This window comes from Neodiprion fabricii, chromosome 1 (assembly GCF_021155785.1).
Source record: "Neodiprion fabricii isolate iyNeoFabr1 chromosome 1, iyNeoFabr1.1, whole genome shotgun sequence".
NCBI lineage: Eukaryota > Metazoa > Arthropoda > Insecta > Hymenoptera > Diprionidae > Neodiprion > Neodiprion fabricii.
Genome location: NC_060239.1, coordinates 35291843 through 35309784, shown reverse-complemented (window position 1 = coordinate 35309784; position 17942 = coordinate 35291843). Strand labels below are relative to the sequence as shown.

The following is a 17942-nucleotide window of genomic DNA, read 5'->3' as shown; positions in this document are numbered from 1 at the left end:
GGGACGGTAATTAAAGACGCATCTCTTGTACCTCCGTTGCCCGCAACTACTCGGAGGCGAACTTTCTGGTTCACTTTCAATTGACCCGATTGAATGACCTTCGTTGAGTAAGGTATGTTCTCGACTAACCACCACGATCTGTATCACGTATCACGGCAATGACGCAATGACAGGCGCATCTTTGCCCTCCTCCAAAGCTACGGTCCCTCGAATGCCGGGTTGCTGGGACGCCGAGACGAGAGCGTCACTCGAGCCGCTCATAGTTAGGTATATAAGTTCCTCTACGATTAGCGCCAAGCCATCAGACACCGCCGAGAGGAGTCCTCCTCTGGTGCATCTCGCAGATACCCAGTTCTTGTACGAACTCGTCGAGAGAGTTCGCCGGCTGATTTACCGTGAAATTTAGTGCCCGCGGCACCAAAGAACACCATGAAAACCGTACGTCAACCATAGTTAACCAGTGCGTCGTCACCAGTCAGAAACAGATCCGGGGGTTTCGGTTGGGTACTCCGGGTTCGTTTCAACGAATGGCATAAATCCGCGTCAGAATACACATCGCGATCACAATGCATATTTTAGCCAATAAATCAATCCCGCGACCACTGTCGACGTTCGTCATCCTCCGCGTATCTTCGCTCGTCGTACAGCATCACCATTTGTTGAGCCGTCAGTGGTACTCCGGTGATTGATTTGCGGGCTAAGGTCGCTTTGCACCGATCGGAACTCGCAGCCTCAATAACGAACTGTACCTCTGTTTTCTCGCAAACTAATTGAATAAATAAAGCATTCGGCAATGATTACATCGTCAATCAGATCCCGGCATTCTAATCGTTGGGATTCATACACCGTTCAATTCTCACCCAAATTTGGATCACAGTTTTCTTACAATCAATGAAATCGACGAAACGGTATTCGTTGCGAGTGCCGAAACTGCCTGACGAAATTTCTAAAAAATGATCAGACCTTGTCCATCATCCCTCAGATCACGTCGGTTGCGCTACTCGCGCTAATCGGTACCTGCTACACCGCGCGTCTCGAAAACACTTACCTACCACCGGGCGGCGCGTCAGGTTCCGGTGGCGCAGGGTTCATTCAAGCACCAAATCGAGGAACATCCGGAGGATCGGGTGGTCCAGGAGGAAATGGCGCCGGTGGAAGTGGGGGCGGTAACAGATTTGCCGGAAGCGGTGGAGGACGTCCTGGTGGCAACGCTGGCGGCGGTGGAGGCGGCGGATACGGCGGTGGTAAGTGTTCCGAATTCTGTCTAATTATGAAACAGTCGTGGAATAATGAACTTGCAAGTTGATGTTTCGAGCATCGACCAGAAATAACGGTCCAACGGTATAACAGATCGAGTTTCAACGTGATTTAACGAGTCTTTATTTTTCGCAGGAAGTGGTAGCGGCGGCGGCGGTGGCTCCGGAGGGGGTGGAGGCGGAGGTCGTGGTACTGGATCAGGTGGCGGTGGCGGCGGTGGGGAAGTCGGGATTAATTCGTTCCAGAACGAGAACAACGGGGATGGAAGCTATCAGTTCAGCTACGAAACGGCGAATGGAATAAGTGTCCAAGAATCTGGCCAGCTTCAGGGTTAGTAGATAAATCGAACGGTCCCGAATCCGGACCATCTCACGGTCTGTGGCGATTAACGGCAACGTAACAATTTAAATTGCTTCGAGACCGACTGTGAAACTATTTGCCAAAATTTTGAAACCTGGTTGCAGGTGAGGCCGAGTCGGTGAGCGGATCATTTTCTTTCACCGGTGATGACGGAGCCCAATATACCGTGACGTACACCGCTGACGCAGACGGTTTTCACCCTGAGGGTGCGCATCTTCCAACGGCGCCGCCAATACCGCCAGAAATTCAACGCGGTATCGAATTGTCCTTAGCTGCAGAAGCTCGAGGCGAGAATCAGGACGGTGGTGACGGAGGCGGAAACAGCGGCGGTGGTGGTGGTGGTGGTGGTGGGGGTGGTGAGAAAGATTCTATATATGTAATAAACTTAGCCAGAGGCATGTGAGATCCGCATTTTTCCGCTGGAGTAAATCAACGCTCAAACCATCTTGAAATTCATTTTTGAATGATTGCTTTCAGGCGGTGGTTCAGGTCGTGGAGGCGGATCCGGAAACGGTGGAGGCGGTGGTGGAGGCAGTGGACCCAACTCTTTGTACCAGGGGCCAAACTCTTACCAGGCAAGCCCCAACGGTGGATACAAATATTAGAATCGACCCTCGTGTTACATTATATCGGCTACAGCCTACGCACTTACATTTCAGTCATCGGTGTTTCTTCGTCTTGACTTTACGTATAACTTCAACCTTGCTTTTATACAGCAGACTTATGTACATAATATAATATAACGTATTTGCTACTTTTTTTATTTATAGAAAACGCGTCGACTTGGTTATTTCAAAAAATATATCCCCGTCCTGTTCCTAAATCGCGTTTCAAACATGATAGGTTTACATTCACGATTTGAGCTTGCGTAATTATGCAATGTAATCGCGACTCTGATGCAGTTCAAGGATGTGCATAATATCATTGCGGTAAAAAATCGATTCGGTGACAATCATATTTTCACAATTGCGAACAAATACGTAATAATCACGGAATATCAGAAATAACCATACTGATACATATAACTCTTTGTTCACATGCAACGGAAATACAATTGTTGAATACTGTCGAATGGCCCAATTTTTTATCGTGTAACATTTCTTTAATCATTATTGCTCCTACTGGTTGGAAATGAAAATGAAGCGCAGGAAACGTAAGGTGGATAATTTTGCTGTTTTGTCAACAAAAACAATGGGGAAGGATTCACCAATCGATGTTTCAAGTGATTTTTTTTTCATTTCAAATACTCGTACTTGTTATTAACACCTTCATTGGGTAACCGGATTATAATATTTCTTGGTAACATTCCTCATCCAAGGAACAAACTGGGACACGTCAGTGTAAAATGCTGGTACCATTTTTTTGGCGCATCCAAACCCCCAGGATACGATACCGGCCAAAGAATTACCTATAATTGTAAAAAATTCAAATGTCATTCAGTCTCCGAGCGCCGAGTCAAAGGCCTATGATGTTTTTTTTTTTTCATATGTCATCATTACTGCTGTTGTTGTCATCATCATCTCCGTTTATTAGTTTTCACCGAAAATTTGCGAGCTACTCACCTATCGTTATAGGACCACCACTGTCTCCCTGACAGGCGTCTCGGCCCCCTTGTAAGTACGCGGCGCAAAAATGCGTGTCGCTAACTTGCAGCGCTTTCGTAACATTGTCAAGAAGCTTTATGCACTGATCATGATCGAGCACAGTCACCCAGACCTGTCTCATTTTCTTAGACATAGTCTCATCGCCCTCCGCAACGACACCGAAACCTGAAACGAGGGCCGGAGTCGATGGTCTGGGGCTTTTTGTCCGCACTGGAATAGGTGCTACTGTTGGACCGAATACGATGTTTGAAGCTGTCATCAGCATCGCGATATCGTGGGTCATTGCCCACTCAATACCATTGAATCTGTATACCAAGTAGAGGTCGGTGTTTGTATCATAGGAATGTCCGTAAATTCACTTATCCCATAAAATGTTTTTAGTTTGAAGGTAAACGTAAAAAATGGAAAAATTCACTCACTCGTTGTGGATAACGGTCCTTGAAACGCTATACCACACCGCACCCTCGTCATTATCGATGTCGTCTGACCCTGCTCGGATGAGCGTCTCGTTAACAGCTACTCGAGCGATGCAGTGAGCTGCTGTCACCACCCAACGACGAGTAATGATGGAACCTCCGCAGCCAGGAATCGTGAATTTAGGAGTTTTGCGGTAAATCAATATCTAAAGAACCGATTTTAATGCTCAACTATCTGGATGACATGACCGGAATTTTCAGCCCTGATGGCTTCGCGCTCTCTATTGTAGCAAGACTGTGCCGAATCACTTCACCTCGAAGTCACGTAACGTTTGTATGACAATACGAAGAACCAAGAAGCATCAAAAAGGATGGATAAGAGGTACTAAACGAAGGACAGTTTTGATAAAAGCTTACACCTCATGTAATGATATAAGGTACTTCTCAGTTTTTGTGAAGATCATCGCGACTTCATCATCGATACGTAACTGACGTTATTAATGTTTCTGCAACTTACTTGAAAGGGACGATTAGTAATCGATGCAACTTGTCCACCAACGATCCTCACCTCCAATCCTTGAAAACCAGAAGCTAACGTTCCAACGCTGTTCAAAACGAGAGGTAGTAACAGTAGCATTTTAAAACGTGCTAAAAAGAACTGCTAAGGAAATTGAAATGGTACTTTATAGCACGAACGTACATGGCAATTGACTTATAGCACGGAGCGCGTTATCGTACCGCGCGTTTTGTACGCTATGCATTGACGAATCGGATCGTCAGCAGCCGTACCAAATACTTATTAACCATACGTACATTGCGTACATATCAACCGTCGCCTGTACCTGGTAGTATAATTTATTGACTCCCGATTATCGCCTGTATCTTATAATACGTTTTACACTTTCTCAGAACCATAAACACTACGTAGTTAACACTTTTAATAAATTTCGCCGAATTCCGAAGCATCCATTGCTTGATACAGCTTAGACCGTACCAGACACCATCGTTCGATTGGATGATATCGTTATAATTACACATAGCTTAAGGATAAAACAGTAAACCAATGAACTATAAAAAAAGCATCATTTTGGTCACTCACATCACCCAATAAAAGGCTTCACCAACTTTTATTCTATTTATTTATTAACGAAAAATAATTAGCGCACCAAGAATCCCCTGTCATTACCATTCAGACTTTTTGACCCCTAGAAGTTTTGCAATTAGGAGCTTCGATACCCGCTGGACAAGACTATTGACGAGACTTCACATGTATTTTATTAATTACATTATACTCGGTTACTGTCTTGGTCCTCAGCCCACCTTTTCACTTGTCCACCGAGGCAGAGTTCATATTTTCCAAAATCCAATCAAAGTAATATGACACGTCCGTGTAAATACCGGGCATCATTACTTGCCCACAGCCAAAACCCCAGGACACTATACCCGCCAAAACATTACCTGGAGGAAATATCCATATTGATTTTTTTTTTTTGTAATCAGACCTCACGGAAGAAAGTTTTCAAACGCCTACTACCAAGGAGTCAAAAATTTTAAGTTACTCTTAATTACGAGTCAAAAACCCAATAAGAATTAATCAAATTTGTTACTGCGATATTACTCTTGACTAACGCGAGGTGGCAAAACACGAGGTAATAGTAAAAACTGTTATACGAAAAAGTCTTCAATCTTAATTCCCAAGGCGCGATAAGCGATGGGAAGTCGATGGGTAGACGATCGAGCTTCTTTTACACGCCTCGATTTGACATTCACATTAAGATTCTGAATCAGGAAGGACCAATATTCTATATACAATAGTACTCACTAATCGTAAGCGGACCACCGCTATCTCCCTGGCATGAATCCTTTCCCCCGTTCAAAACTCCTGCGCAAAAACTCCCGTTTGATAATACCAATTGGGCCTCGGCGTTCTTCAGTAAGGATCTGCACGCATTCCTCTCAATCACTTTACCACCAACGGCCATCAGGTAATTTGACGTTACGCTCTTGTTAATATTCGTCACACCGAATCCCGAAACCACAGTCTCATCGCTTGGCTGCGGTGAAACACGATTTAAAGGCACCGGTTGCACCCTGGAACTGTATTCTATAGCATTTATCGTCCTCAATAGAGCGATATCATTTTCCATCGTCACCTCGTTATAAATAAAGCTGTAAAAAAGATTTTTATAATATTACAGATATAGATTTATTTAAACTTGTTTAGAAGGATTAAACGTTACCACTTTTTCACTAATATTTTATTACACTTTTCTACAAGCTGACTAAATGCAATGCGAAATTTGTGGCATTTTTTTGAATCTCGTATATTAAATTATTAAAAATTTTCGTTGCAGTATCCAGATTAAATTAAACATTTTACGATACAGTAGCGAGGCTTACTTTTCATGTAGAACAACTGTATCGATTGCATAAGTAAGCTGATCGATTCCTCCAATTTTCGAAGATCCAACCGCAACAGTAATTTGTTTTGCAGATAAACCATAAACGCAATGGGCAGCCGTTATAATCCAACGTTCAGATATTATCACTGCGCCACATTTTTCATGGTTATCAACAAGCAACAATGCCTAGACAAACGGAATAGTTAATAAAAATAAAAATGAAGCAAAATTAATACGTTGTATACAAGAAATCACAAATCCGTATCTTCCAATAATCATTTCCAATTTTTAACATTTCAAAATGTCTACTGAATCTGTGTATACCACGTTAGATTATGTATGTTCCAATAATAATTATTCATGATAATTCAAATTTCAAATTCCAAAAACTCGCCATTATCGTATTTAAATTAGATAAAAATCGTAACAGCTACAACATCGTCAAAGTTGATTAATAACAATGGTTGCAGTGTTGGTCAAAATGAATAATCGCGTCTTCGGTCTTGACCGGTATATTCAATTTTACATGTCCCTTAAGATTTTAACAGCAGATAGATCTTCGTCATCGAAATTGTTGGAATTTGAAAAATCCTAAAACACTTCCACATCAAATCCGCGGATCTGATTTCGTGACGTGTGGAATAATAAAAGCAAGAAAACATTAAGTCCGTAAACTCCAGTTTGACCAAATTTCTTAAAAGTAGCTCTAAAAACAATACACCTTGTAGTAGAGTCCATATCAGTTAGTGTGAACTTACCTGAAACGGTCGATCAGTAATCGGCATGCAATACCCGCCTATAACTCTTTGCGAACTGATACACTCCTGTAAATCATCGGCTTCGAGGAAGCTCGACGTTACGTCAAGTAACGAAATGATAACTGATAGAACCATACGTTTCAGTGCCATCATTTTTGGATACTGTCAAGCTTATACTATTTATTATAACTGCACCATCCGGAGCAATCGTGAAATGCAAACATAATAGTTCATGCCAAATTGTTATACCTTGAAATTGCACACGCTCACCGGATTGTAATGAAACACCATCACCGAAAATAATTCAATTATAATACTTACTGATAAGCCATACTTGCAGTCGTATAAAACACGAGTTACTGAGACTTACTTTAAGATTTACCTATATACATATATAAGCAGACTTCAGGTTGCTTACAATTAGTCCCATTAGATATTAGTATAAAAAATCAATGTATTCTCTATTTCGAGCAATTGAAAAATTCCACTGCGCATAACTGAGCTACAAATTTTTAGGTGCAATCACGTTATCCAGTATTTTTCTTACTGCTTATCTTTACGATGAATTAATCACACGTCCGCAAATAACGGAACAGAAATGGCCAAAGTTTTGGGATTTTTGTTTCATTTTTAATCAATCATTTTAACGCTTATTGTACACTTCATTCGATTTAAATATAATTCTGACATTATAACCTACCGTAGTTGATTACTTATTATTTAATTAAATATACCAATTAGCCTCAACAGTTTGTTACTAGTCTGTATCAAGTTCTCTAACAGCTGTAGTATTTTATAAATTGAATATGTCACGTTAACAAGTTAAGATGCATCTCCACTTTGAGTAAAAAATGTAGAGATCAAAGTTTAGTATAATACTGAGTTTGTACTTATTCACAATACTGTATTATACGTTAGTTAAAACGTTAGTTACTCCATTAGGTACAGTCGTAGATCCTGAAGCAGATCTAGCAAACTGTATAAATAATTGTTCTAATGTCGACGAGGATACAGTGAAATCCTCGATACAGCTGTGCTGTGACTTCAATGTATTCATTATTCCAAACATTTTCACCCAGGTTGTCCGATTATCAAGTATGTGATAGAATAGATATCCCTGTAAAATATTACAGATCGTTTCAGTAATCGCCTTACTATTATGAACACTCTGGTGATAAGACGGCGAAATGTGATACTTACCGGATGTTCATCACGTAATTCACAGGTAAGAGAAGATTGGATTTTTTCTTTAATCTTTTTGTGCTCCTCTTCCGATCTTTCCGGGTTTAATTTTATGCTTATATCGTAGCCAGCTCCGTAACGCTGTTTCAACTGCTGACTAGCTCCAACGCAAACTAATTGGCCTCGAACCATGATTAGTAATCGGTTGCATAAAGCTTCACATTCCTCCATGCTGAAAAAAATTTTCAATTATTTATAAAAACTAAAATTGAATCAAGAGTAAAATATCAGTTAAAATACCTGTGCGAAGTTAATATAATAGCTTGTCCGGAATTTTGACAACTCTGAAGAACGCCCCACAATGACCTTCTCGCTCCTGGATCCACACCTGCTGTTGGTTCATCCAGCAACACCATTTCCGGATTCGCAATTAATGCCATTGCAATATTCAACCGTCTCTTATTTCCTCCGCTATAGGTTTTGCTCATATTTTTAGCATGTTTGTTCAATCCTATAAGCATTCTATTTTTATAATGGATACCAATACAATGTATTATGTTAATGACATTACAACCAGGATGAAGTAATGTTTCATCAATATGAAGTGTTTTCTTTTCATCAAGTATAACACTAGAATACAAGTTGATACACGTTTTTCGCATTCATTTTTCCAAAAATTTTCAAACGATGAAAGCCTAAGAATTTTGCAAATATTTTGCTAAATATTCGCGAAAACGTATACATGAAAATACCAGTTCTACTCACGCAACTTGTCAATCCATAGTTGAACTTCCGACTCAACCTCAGCCTTTGGCACGCCTCTTAAGCGGGCGAAAAGTAATAGATGTTCATAGGCATTAAAAGATGGGATCAAAGCGTTGATTTGAGGGCAGTATCCAATCCCTGCTAAGTACTAAAATTAGGGATTTCAATAATTTTTTTTATCATGATTCATGCCCTGTAAGAATTTTACTTATTTTGGATGAAAGGAGAATGGTAATTCCAATCTTTACCTGCTTACGATTGATTTTGATATTGTTATGACCACGAATAAGAATACCACTTGTGGGTACATCCTCGCCAACTAACATTCGAAATGTAGTACTTTTTCCAGCTCCATTAACACCCAACAAACCGAAGCATTCATTTTTCATGACTCTAAAATTGACTTCTTTCACTGCTTGAAGTTTTCCATAACGTTTACTTAACTCGTAAGCTAAGAAAACATTTTCATCTTCAAAATTTGAATCTTGTTTACCTGTTACAGTTATTATTGAATATAAAAACTATGTTTTCTACAATACCATTAAGTTAGCTGATACTGTTTCTTGACTTGTGTAATTTTGTTGAACGAATGAAATGATTCCACTTACGCTGATTAATCGCTTGCTGTACAATTCGCTTTTCATTTACAACATCACTATCGATAGTTTCGGTATCACTTAAACCTACTGTTTCAGAAGATTTCATCTTAGATATCAACTTTCCAAATACTCGATGTTCGAGTAAACATAGAATCGTCAGAAAACCAATTGGTGTCAACGCCAGATACAATACGAACTCTTCTAATCCAGCATCTGCAGTAAAGTCACCAAAATATGGAACTCTGGCATTACACTTGCCGTCTGCGCAATCTAAATCTGAAAAATTATAAAAATTGTACAAATTGTATGTACGGACGCTGCATGATAACATCTGAATTTGTGAGTCAGCAAATATCCTTCTAGCTTTATGATCACTCAACTAAATAATGAACACTTACTGCAGCAGGGGTCCTGAAGGAGACAAGCTATTTGACCAAAACTGTTTGGCAACCCGCGGCATCTGGCATTGTTAGCCGCTACGTCCAAGAATTTCGAGAATCCAAAAGTGAAGCTGACATGGGGCAACAACGAAAATAGTCTTCGTTGAAGTAAAAAACCTACACCATATGACTCCATGTATTCCAATGCCAAGTTTATAAACACCTGAATTTCCGCTGTGAAAATCAGAAGCAATAAAATGTAACAATTATCTACTGCAAACAGGTTGGCAAACATAAATCACTGTACCAAAAATTTAACTCACCAATTATAATATTCGCGAGACAGAGGATTAAAAGTACTACATAGAGCGGTTTTTGTGTGAAACTAAATACGTAGGCCAGCAGTAGGAGATTGATACCAAAAAGAAGTAATAGCAATGAGAGAATTCCTGGAACATCAATCATATTTAATCATCTCACAACAAGACAACCGTCCTTTAAGAGAAAAGTGTTGAATCTAAATAATGAAACATACCAATTTCCACACTGTAATATGTTTTTGATTGAAAAATGATATCCATTATCACAAATCCTAGTACTGTGACAATCGTCGCTATGATATAAATGCCATAATCAAAAATGAACATAGTTCCCCAGTACAACATGGATGAGACTCCTGTCATTCGTTGAAGTTGTTTAACAGAAGTAGTAACTTCCATCAGTGGATTAATGACAAACAACCCAACAGCGATGAAAAAAACGCTTATAAACAACATCATTTGCAACAGATTATCCGACTTTATTGTAAACTCATCATAGAGATAGTCGACTAATGATTTTGGCAAGTTTTCAATATTTGCTGTGATCGAGTATGCATCACTCGCGAACGTCTTTAAAAGTGAATTCGAGATTACATTGACACTTATTGGTGCACTCAATGTCGCACTACCAGAATAAAGACCATTTGCTGTAATAGTCTCGCCAGTTGAATCAAATTCTGCAGAGACGACTATATTGTTCCTGTAATATACAATGCCTGCTGTAGCTTTCTCCAGTAGTGCTGAAAGGTAACATCAACAGTTCATTAAGTGATAACTGAGAAAGATAGACGAACTCAGCACAAGTCAATTTATGCCCATACTTATGATGAAATGAGAGTCTCAATATTATATCTGAAGAATAGTATATCAACGAACCATCGAGTATATTAACTTCAGATCCTAACAAAGTTGCTGTACCCCCCTGGCCTTCAATAACCGCTGCATATGTGTTTGCCAGGTTTTCATCTTCGTTATATATCAGAGCCTCCGAATTCGGATAGATACTAAGACTGAGCGGTCGGTAATTTGTGCTGCTGGTCACTTTCATAGCAAAAATCGGCATTAATATTACTGCAATCAAAGTTCCAAAAACCTGCAAAATAATTTTTTGTAGTGATAAAAAAATAACTACTGCAATTGCAAGTATGGTTCACCCTACATACAATTCTTTCAATACACACCATTCCAATTAATATCCCTCGATTATTTTTAGCATAAAAAGCTTTCTTTGCTAACAATGCCCAAAAAATTTGTTTCTTAAGTTGCAATCCTGTCAATTTAACATTTTGTTGACAACCCAGTTCTTTTTCTTCTGCATTACCCGCAGGTACACTAATTTCTTCTTTTTTTTCTTCTTCCTTTTTTTCTTTTTCATCTTCCTTTTTTTCTTTTTCATCTTCTTCTTCAGCAGCTCTTTAACACAAGATTTTATCTTATCAACATTGAATAAATAACAGTTGACGCTGAAACTGAAACTGTATTTGCATTTGTCAGGACGATAAATATTTAATCGTCTTACATACTTCAAAAACACCTGTTCTAGAGTAATCATGGATACGCTGACACCAGAAATACCAAGCTCTGCTTTCATCAGTTCTATTTTGTCCAAGGTCTCTGGCAAGGAATCAGTCATTGGAATGCTTATGACTATTCTGCCGTAAGTACTTGTATCTATCTTCGCATCAGTCCCAACTATGGCTTGAATTTTGCCTCGATCGTACCATGACTCTATCGAAAGAGTAACTTCCTGATAGTTCTTACCTGTATTATTTCAATTGCATATTCAAAACGTTAATATCAGAGGCTGGACAGTATTAATTGAAAAAAGAAAAAGTACACAATCACCATAGAATTTTTTAAGAAACATTGAAGTGCCGTAACATTTCATATTCCCATTGTGCATAATCGCAATTCGATCTCCAAGAACATCCGCTTCCTCCATACTGTGGGTTGTAATTATTATTGTCTTCTGCTTTCGGAATTTCTAATTAAATTAACAGTAACAAATTTTTAATTCACCGTACCATAAAAGCATTCACATCAGTTTCAATGATTTACTGTAAGCGTATACTATTTTCCAAGATACGGTAATTTATTGAAACTACAACAATCATGAAAGTGAATTGATTTCAGTAATACCGATCATTCTAGACTCACCAATATGATCTCCCATGTCACTCTACTTGTTTCTGGATCCATACCTGAGGTTGGTTCATCTAAGATCAAGGTCTGGAAATTACAGATGGTCAAGTTAGGTCTGCTGAAAATCTTGATTTGTATTTTACTCAATGTCCAAAGTTTCAAGTTGATTCGAGATTAGGATATTTGCAATTCTGTATGTGTATAGTGTTATGATATATGTTTCAAAGTTGTAGTTTGTTACTCACCGATGCGTTGCCAACAAGCGCCATCCCTAAACACACTCTTCTTTTTTGACCCCCAGAGAGATGCTTCGGGAGGGCGTTTCGCTTTTCACTTATTTTCAGCTTGACTAGTAATTCTTCTACATCATGTATGACCTCATCTCTTGTTTTCGTCTTCTGTTTTAACTGTACAAGGAGTAAGTAATTTGTTATCAGCACACAGCAAGCTATTCTTAATGAAATTTGTCGCATTCCTTAAATTTTTCAATTTCACTAAAACTGGTTTCAATTACAACAATACTATAAAATTATACAGACCATGTAAGGGGCAATTATAAAATAATTTACCAATCCAAATAACTGCAGTTGTTCCATTACGGTAAGATCTGAGAATAGCATGTTCTCTTGTGGACACATGCCTAAGTCATCCCTAATTGCTTGCATATCACTGTTTATATTTTTACCATTGACCAATACCGTTCCTGATGTAGGTGAAGTTAAACCTTAACAAAAAAAAATTTGAAGGTATATCTCACATAAGAATACGTTTAAAGTCATGCAAATTTCCAGAGAACGTTGGTTTCAGAACTAACCAGTGAGGATTGACATTGTTGTAGTTTTTCCAGCCCCATTGTGTCCCAATAAAGCAGTTATTTGTCCTTTGTAAAAATCAAGACTGATTCCACGAACCGCTTGCACCGTCTAAGGACCATGGACATTTTCATTCATGATATCTCATTATTTACACACATAGGCTTGAACAATTATTGTTATAAATACAAACACGTCAAAGTTAGGACATTGCATGAAAGACTATAGTGTTTTCGTACTACTTTCGTGTTATGCAGTATTTAAATACACAAATTTTACGAAACAGACCTGCGATTTTAAATATCCAATGGTGTAAGTTTTTTCCAAATTTCGTATCTGTATTCCAGGTGTTAAAGCACCTTCAGCCACATGTTCCAATACTTTAGGCTGCCCGTTAGAAGCACCATTCAACACTGCGTCATTACTCTGGCCATTGTTCACCTTATTTTTCTTGAAAGCCTATTGAACCAAAATAAACTATATTATAAGATTCCATAGAAAACGACTAGAATCAATGTAGTTAAGAATCAGAGGGTTAAGCACTATTCTTATATCAAGGTATGAGACATTTTTATGTCATTACAAGTAGATAAAATTGGTATCGGGATTCTATAGTTTGGCGTATTGATAAAATACTAGACCTTGAGAAAAAAGAACGGTGATTTCCCTACACCATATTTGCCAGGTAAAACAGCATCGAGATACAGGGCAATAAGGAAGTGGAAAATAGTAGCAACAATACTAAAGATCATTATAAAGCCGAGAGTTCCGTCAAATCCAAGTACTTCATGTTCCGTTAAAAATAAATTATTCCACTGTACTCCAATTACTGTAACAGTAAAAACATGGGTGTGAAATGAAATAAGAATCCATCCATTATTTCACTTAAAATGAAATGGCACTACGTTAGGTTAGATAAATAATAAATTTGTAAATAACGGCTCACAGCTCACATAAATTGTCGTAGCTATTGAATTCGTCGAATATTCTCATTGCAGCTGCAGTTGGGAATAAAAATCCAAGATACGGAAGAACGCTATACAGCTCATTGGTTTCAAGTTGGTTGACAACTTGCAGTACGACAAACACTATCAGCATCATTGTTGCTTGAGCAATTCGAGCTAGAATGTGAAATTACAACAGGTACTTTATTTTCATTTTTAAATCCTATATGCGGGAGTTGAGAACATAAGTGATTTAACTTGGAAGTTGAAAATAATGAGCAAAGGTGTTCCTAGGCTGATACAAATCAAATGATGGAATATTCAAAATTTTTACTCAATACTTTTCCTGATAAGTGAAATTTTACTCACATTCTCTCAAGAGACAAATGTATGACAAAGGCATGTTTGCAGAATTTCTTAAGGTGACTAAAGCTTTTGTATTGAATAATGCATTTGAAATAAATAATACACAGTCGTAAATCAAATCTGGACACACTCACCTTTGGTGAAGTAAGAAGCTACGTGCAAACAGAAAGCATATGTGTGAATAAAGTTTATCAAAATTGCCATCCAAAATATGAAGCCATTGCTATAGTAGTAAAACGGTAGCTGACTGGACGTGAAATACACTTTGACAACTATCGTAATTAGAAGAACGGCTACAGTGCCCAATACGAAGCCAATGATTAACCAGCTCAAAAAATTTTGATATGTTTTCACACCGTTCATCTTCAGCAGGGCCTAAAAAAGTGAAAAATGTATAGTGATGTCAGGAATACCATATTCTTTTACACGAGTATCCCTATTTTCTTACTATCAAGAAACTGATTGGATACACTGCAACTTTTAAATCACTCTGAATAATCATCTGAATGTAGTCCAGAAAACAGAAGTATCATTTGTACATTACTGTTGAGTAAACGATGAGCATCTACTTTGTACGACTTGAGAAATCAATCAACTACTCCTAATCACACATGCAGTTCACTTTTATTACTCACAGACACGTAAGCATAATTATTTTCATCACCTTTGCTAGTAGTTATACCCAAATGAAGTGTCTAAGTTTTTAATAAGTATTACTTCGCAGAACTAGTAGTGCTTGTAAAATCTGTGGAACTCTTCAACCTAGGTGTCAATATTTATAACTATCCTCTTATGCTAAAGTCGATGGCCCTACTCACGTTCACTCCTGTGTCTTTTTCCGTAGTGATGTAAGATGGTACCAAGTATAATGTTACAATGAACATAATCGCTGCCCAGGTGCCAATAGTATCACGAAAAAAAAGTTCACTCAAATCTGCAGATTCATATGGGGGATACGGCATTTTTTGTAGACTTCTCTGTAAAAAATTTCCTTTTCAAATATGCAATTTTCAATGTAGTTAGCGAAAACATGATCAGAACATTTGATGCCGTAATGAATATCAAAAACATGTTACAATTTCACTGTCTTTGTTGCTTGTTCAGATAAAAATATGTAGATTTTATACACATATTATATTGTGAATCCATTTTAAGTTTAATTTCTTAGCAAGAGTTTTGATCTACAAGCATAAATTTATAAATTGAAAATAATATTGATTGAGAATTATGCGCGGGTGAAACTAACAAAACGATAGTAGCAACTACCTCATTTTAATGTATGAATTTTGCAATCAATACATCGCTTTGCAGATAAATACTGTTGCATCTATAACAAACATACTCACTTTTGTTAATGATGATTTTAATGGTTTAGTCACCTCAATCGAAATAGATGAAATGACATTTGACATGAAAAATAAAAATATGAGTAGGATGAGAAGCTAGGTCAACATTCAAGATTTTCCAAGTTATTTGGTTCAAAGTAACTCCTTAATATGATCGATCAACATACCGTTGGCATCTGCTCGGCATAGGCAGGAGCGACTCGACTAATAAACGAATCATCTACGCACATTTGTAATGCTACAAATGGGATTTCATCTATTAAAGTATCAGCTACAGTACTAGGCATTCCGTAATCAGAATCAACTAATGAGCTCTTAAGTGAACGGGAAGTCTTCATGGTGTACACTAAATTCTGTACAGAGTCCCCGACAGTCCCTTCAAAGACAACCACCAGGACTGAGATTGTCAAATCCTGTGCTTGTTGCGCTTCATAACCCTCCAACATAGTAGATTCCGTATCAAAGCCATAGAGTTCTGGAAAAATACAAAAAGTAAATTTTGGCCATAGTTTTCTTGAATCACTTATAGAAACTTTCTGATCAATCTCACACTAATGCAATTTTTTAATTTAAGGCCTCCAAGTTTTGAAAACTATAGAATTGTATATTTAGCATCAAAAAGTAGAGTTATACTTACGGCTACTTGCTATTCCAAGACATTCTGTAGAGTTCTCCATTAAACTGGTGGTGAAATCATTTTGGGGTAAATAAAATATGCGAAGTAGATCCGGAAAAAAGTTACTTTCCAAGTAAGTTCTATTCTGTACTGGGTATATTGTGCTATTGGTAACGACAGTAGTTCCACTAGGTATGAGTGTCCTGAGGGCCATGATGATTGCAATAATGCAAGCTGGTGTTACAACTTCAGCGATGGTTCCAATCCAGTGTCGTTTACGTATTATCAAGTTTTTGTGCAGTAGGAGGTACATGATTCGCCATCCATCCCCCATCTTGGTGTAAATATGTTTGTAGAATAACGTTGTACTGAAAAAAATTGAGCAAGCCACCTGAACTATTACGTCAACAATACAGCACTACAAGGATAAAAACAATAAAATTCGTCATTCATAATTACTTATACATACGTGCAAAGAATCGTTGTTTTAATGTCTCAGTTTATGTGCACAAACAATGTTATAAATAATTCATGATTATTGATGACTTCTAGGAAAGCTAGACAAAGTTGGATTAATAATTTATTAGAAGCTGAATCAGTGACAAAGAATTACCGACAACACTACCTATACAGAAAATGCATCAATGGCACAAAAATTTTGTGCAGGATATAATTGCAGGAATTCAAAAATTAATTTTGTCTACACTCGTTTGTTTTATGTGAATGTATACTCCCTCACTAAAGTACACTGCACGTTTAACTGCCGCACGGTCAGGATCTTGCTGACAAATCCAACAGAATTTATGATCGATGTCCGCTTTGTCGATTTACTGATAAGATATGGTAACATGTCCGGTGGAGTTTCCGAGTTAACTGCTGGCTCCAAAAATAGCCAGCCAGCCCTCTAAAGGTTAAACTTGCTGTACACTACATTATTAAGTATTAGGAAAGGCATTGAAAACAATAACATTGCAGAATGTATAAGCGCAAGTTCCAGAGCTGAGATTCGTATAAAAAAAATTATTATTCCATAAGCCTTTACACGATGTAAAACTCAATCCGACATAATCTTTGCAACGTGATATTGCAATTTCAGTGCCAATACTTCTCAGGAAATTTATGATTCATAACTACATTATCAATTAAGTGATAAGAAACTCGTAGATCCACCAGTCAAGATACAATGCATCAATTACATCGAATTTTCACTTGAAGAAATTTGATAGGTAATAGACACAATCGAAACGTTTACATAAGACTTGTATTTGGATAAAAATAGATATTTAAAAAAGTATGGGTGAAAATTGCAAGATTCGCATTATAATGTCAAAGGAAAAATTGGCAGACAATTCAGGTGTAACAGTAACTTTATTGTTACAGAATCGACTAATAATAATTATTTGCGTACAGTGAATGGGCATCGTTTTGAATATTTTAATTAATTTTAGAACTACAATATACCTGATCCACCTCACTCCCATTACGAAACGCCAAAAGTTCTTATCCCTGAAGAATATCGGCACATTGATCCACCCCGGCGGTACCGTGCGTTGCGTTGTCATCCCTTAATTCCAACCAGTAAAATGTATCAATTTGCAAGGGCTCTGCTAGCATTGCAAAGCTGCGGCGACATCGAATGAATAAAGGGTTGAGGGTGTACAAGCGTGACACTA

The 17942-nt window shown here is 37.9% G+C and overlaps 4 protein-coding genes across 7 annotated transcripts; 1 reads left to right on the top strand and 3 right to left on the bottom strand.

Annotated features, from left to right (window-relative positions):
* Positions 1–285: 285 nt before the first annotated feature.
* On the top strand, positions 286–2222 carry LOC124187901 (pupal cuticle protein 20-like). Its single transcript, XM_046580084.1, has 5 exons — positions 286–438; positions 983–1244; positions 1393–1587; positions 1722–1973; positions 2095–2222. Exons 1-5 carry the CDS (start codon positions 430–432, stop codon positions 2220–2222), a joined length of 846 nt encoding a protein of 281 aa, XP_046436040.1. The 5' UTR covers positions 286–429.
* A 611-nt stretch (positions 2223–2833) lies between these two features.
* LOC124184550 (trypsin delta-like) lies at positions 2834–4381 on the bottom strand. The gene is made up of 4 exons (XM_046574368.1): positions 4155–4381; positions 3641–3843; positions 3180–3526; positions 2834–3025 (listed from the first exon to the last, which is right to left on the bottom strand). The coding sequence occupies exons 1-4, from the start codon at positions 4272–4274 to the stop codon at positions 2886–2888; spliced, it is 810 nt and encodes a 269-aa protein (XP_046430324.1). The 5' UTR covers positions 4275–4381; the 3' UTR covers positions 2834–2885.
* A 129-nt stretch (positions 4382–4510) lies between these two features.
* LOC124184542 (trypsin alpha-3-like) lies at positions 4511–7026 on the bottom strand. The gene is made up of 4 exons (XM_046574356.1): positions 6798–7026; positions 6038–6225; positions 5460–5806; positions 4511–5095 (listed from the first exon to the last, which is right to left on the bottom strand). Exons 1-4 carry the CDS (start codon positions 6948–6950, stop codon positions 4962–4964), a joined length of 822 nt encoding a protein of 273 aa, XP_046430312.1. The 5' UTR covers positions 6951–7026; the 3' UTR covers positions 4511–4961.
* A 225-nt stretch (positions 7027–7251) lies between these two features.
* Positions 7252–17931, bottom strand: LOC124184511 (phospholipid-transporting ATPase ABCA1). 4 transcript variants are annotated; one of them, XM_046574290.1, is made up of 25 exons: positions 17731–17931; positions 16291–16637; positions 15821–16128; positions 15126–15284; positions 14442–14682; positions 13951–14118; positions 13639–13826; positions 13286–13456; positions 13000–13108; positions 12755–12909; positions 12431–12592; positions 12201–12272; positions 11889–12027; positions 11567–11804; positions 11225–11456; positions 10920–11136; positions 10259–10783; positions 10047–10172; positions 9742–9957; positions 9353–9619; positions 8993–9237; positions 8745–8892; positions 8280–8490; positions 7998–8211; positions 7252–7914 (listed from the first exon to the last, which is right to left on the bottom strand). In XM_046574290.1, the coding sequence occupies exons 1-25, from the start codon at positions 17829–17831 to the stop codon at positions 7705–7707; spliced, it is 5169 nt and encodes a 1722-aa protein (XP_046430246.1). In that variant the 5' UTR covers positions 17832–17931; the 3' UTR covers positions 7252–7704. The 4 variants fall into 4 exon arrangements, with proteins under 4 accessions (XP_046430246.1, XP_046430264.1, XP_046430256.1 ...); XM_046574308.1 differs by lacking the exon at positions 17731–17931 and adding an exon at positions 16739–17173 and having other exon boundaries at positions 7253–7914; positions 16291–16660; XM_046574300.1 differs by lacking the exon at positions 17731–17931 and adding an exon at positions 16739–17173 and having other exon boundaries at positions 7253–7914.
* Between the last annotated feature and the right edge of the window lie 11 nt (positions 17932–17942).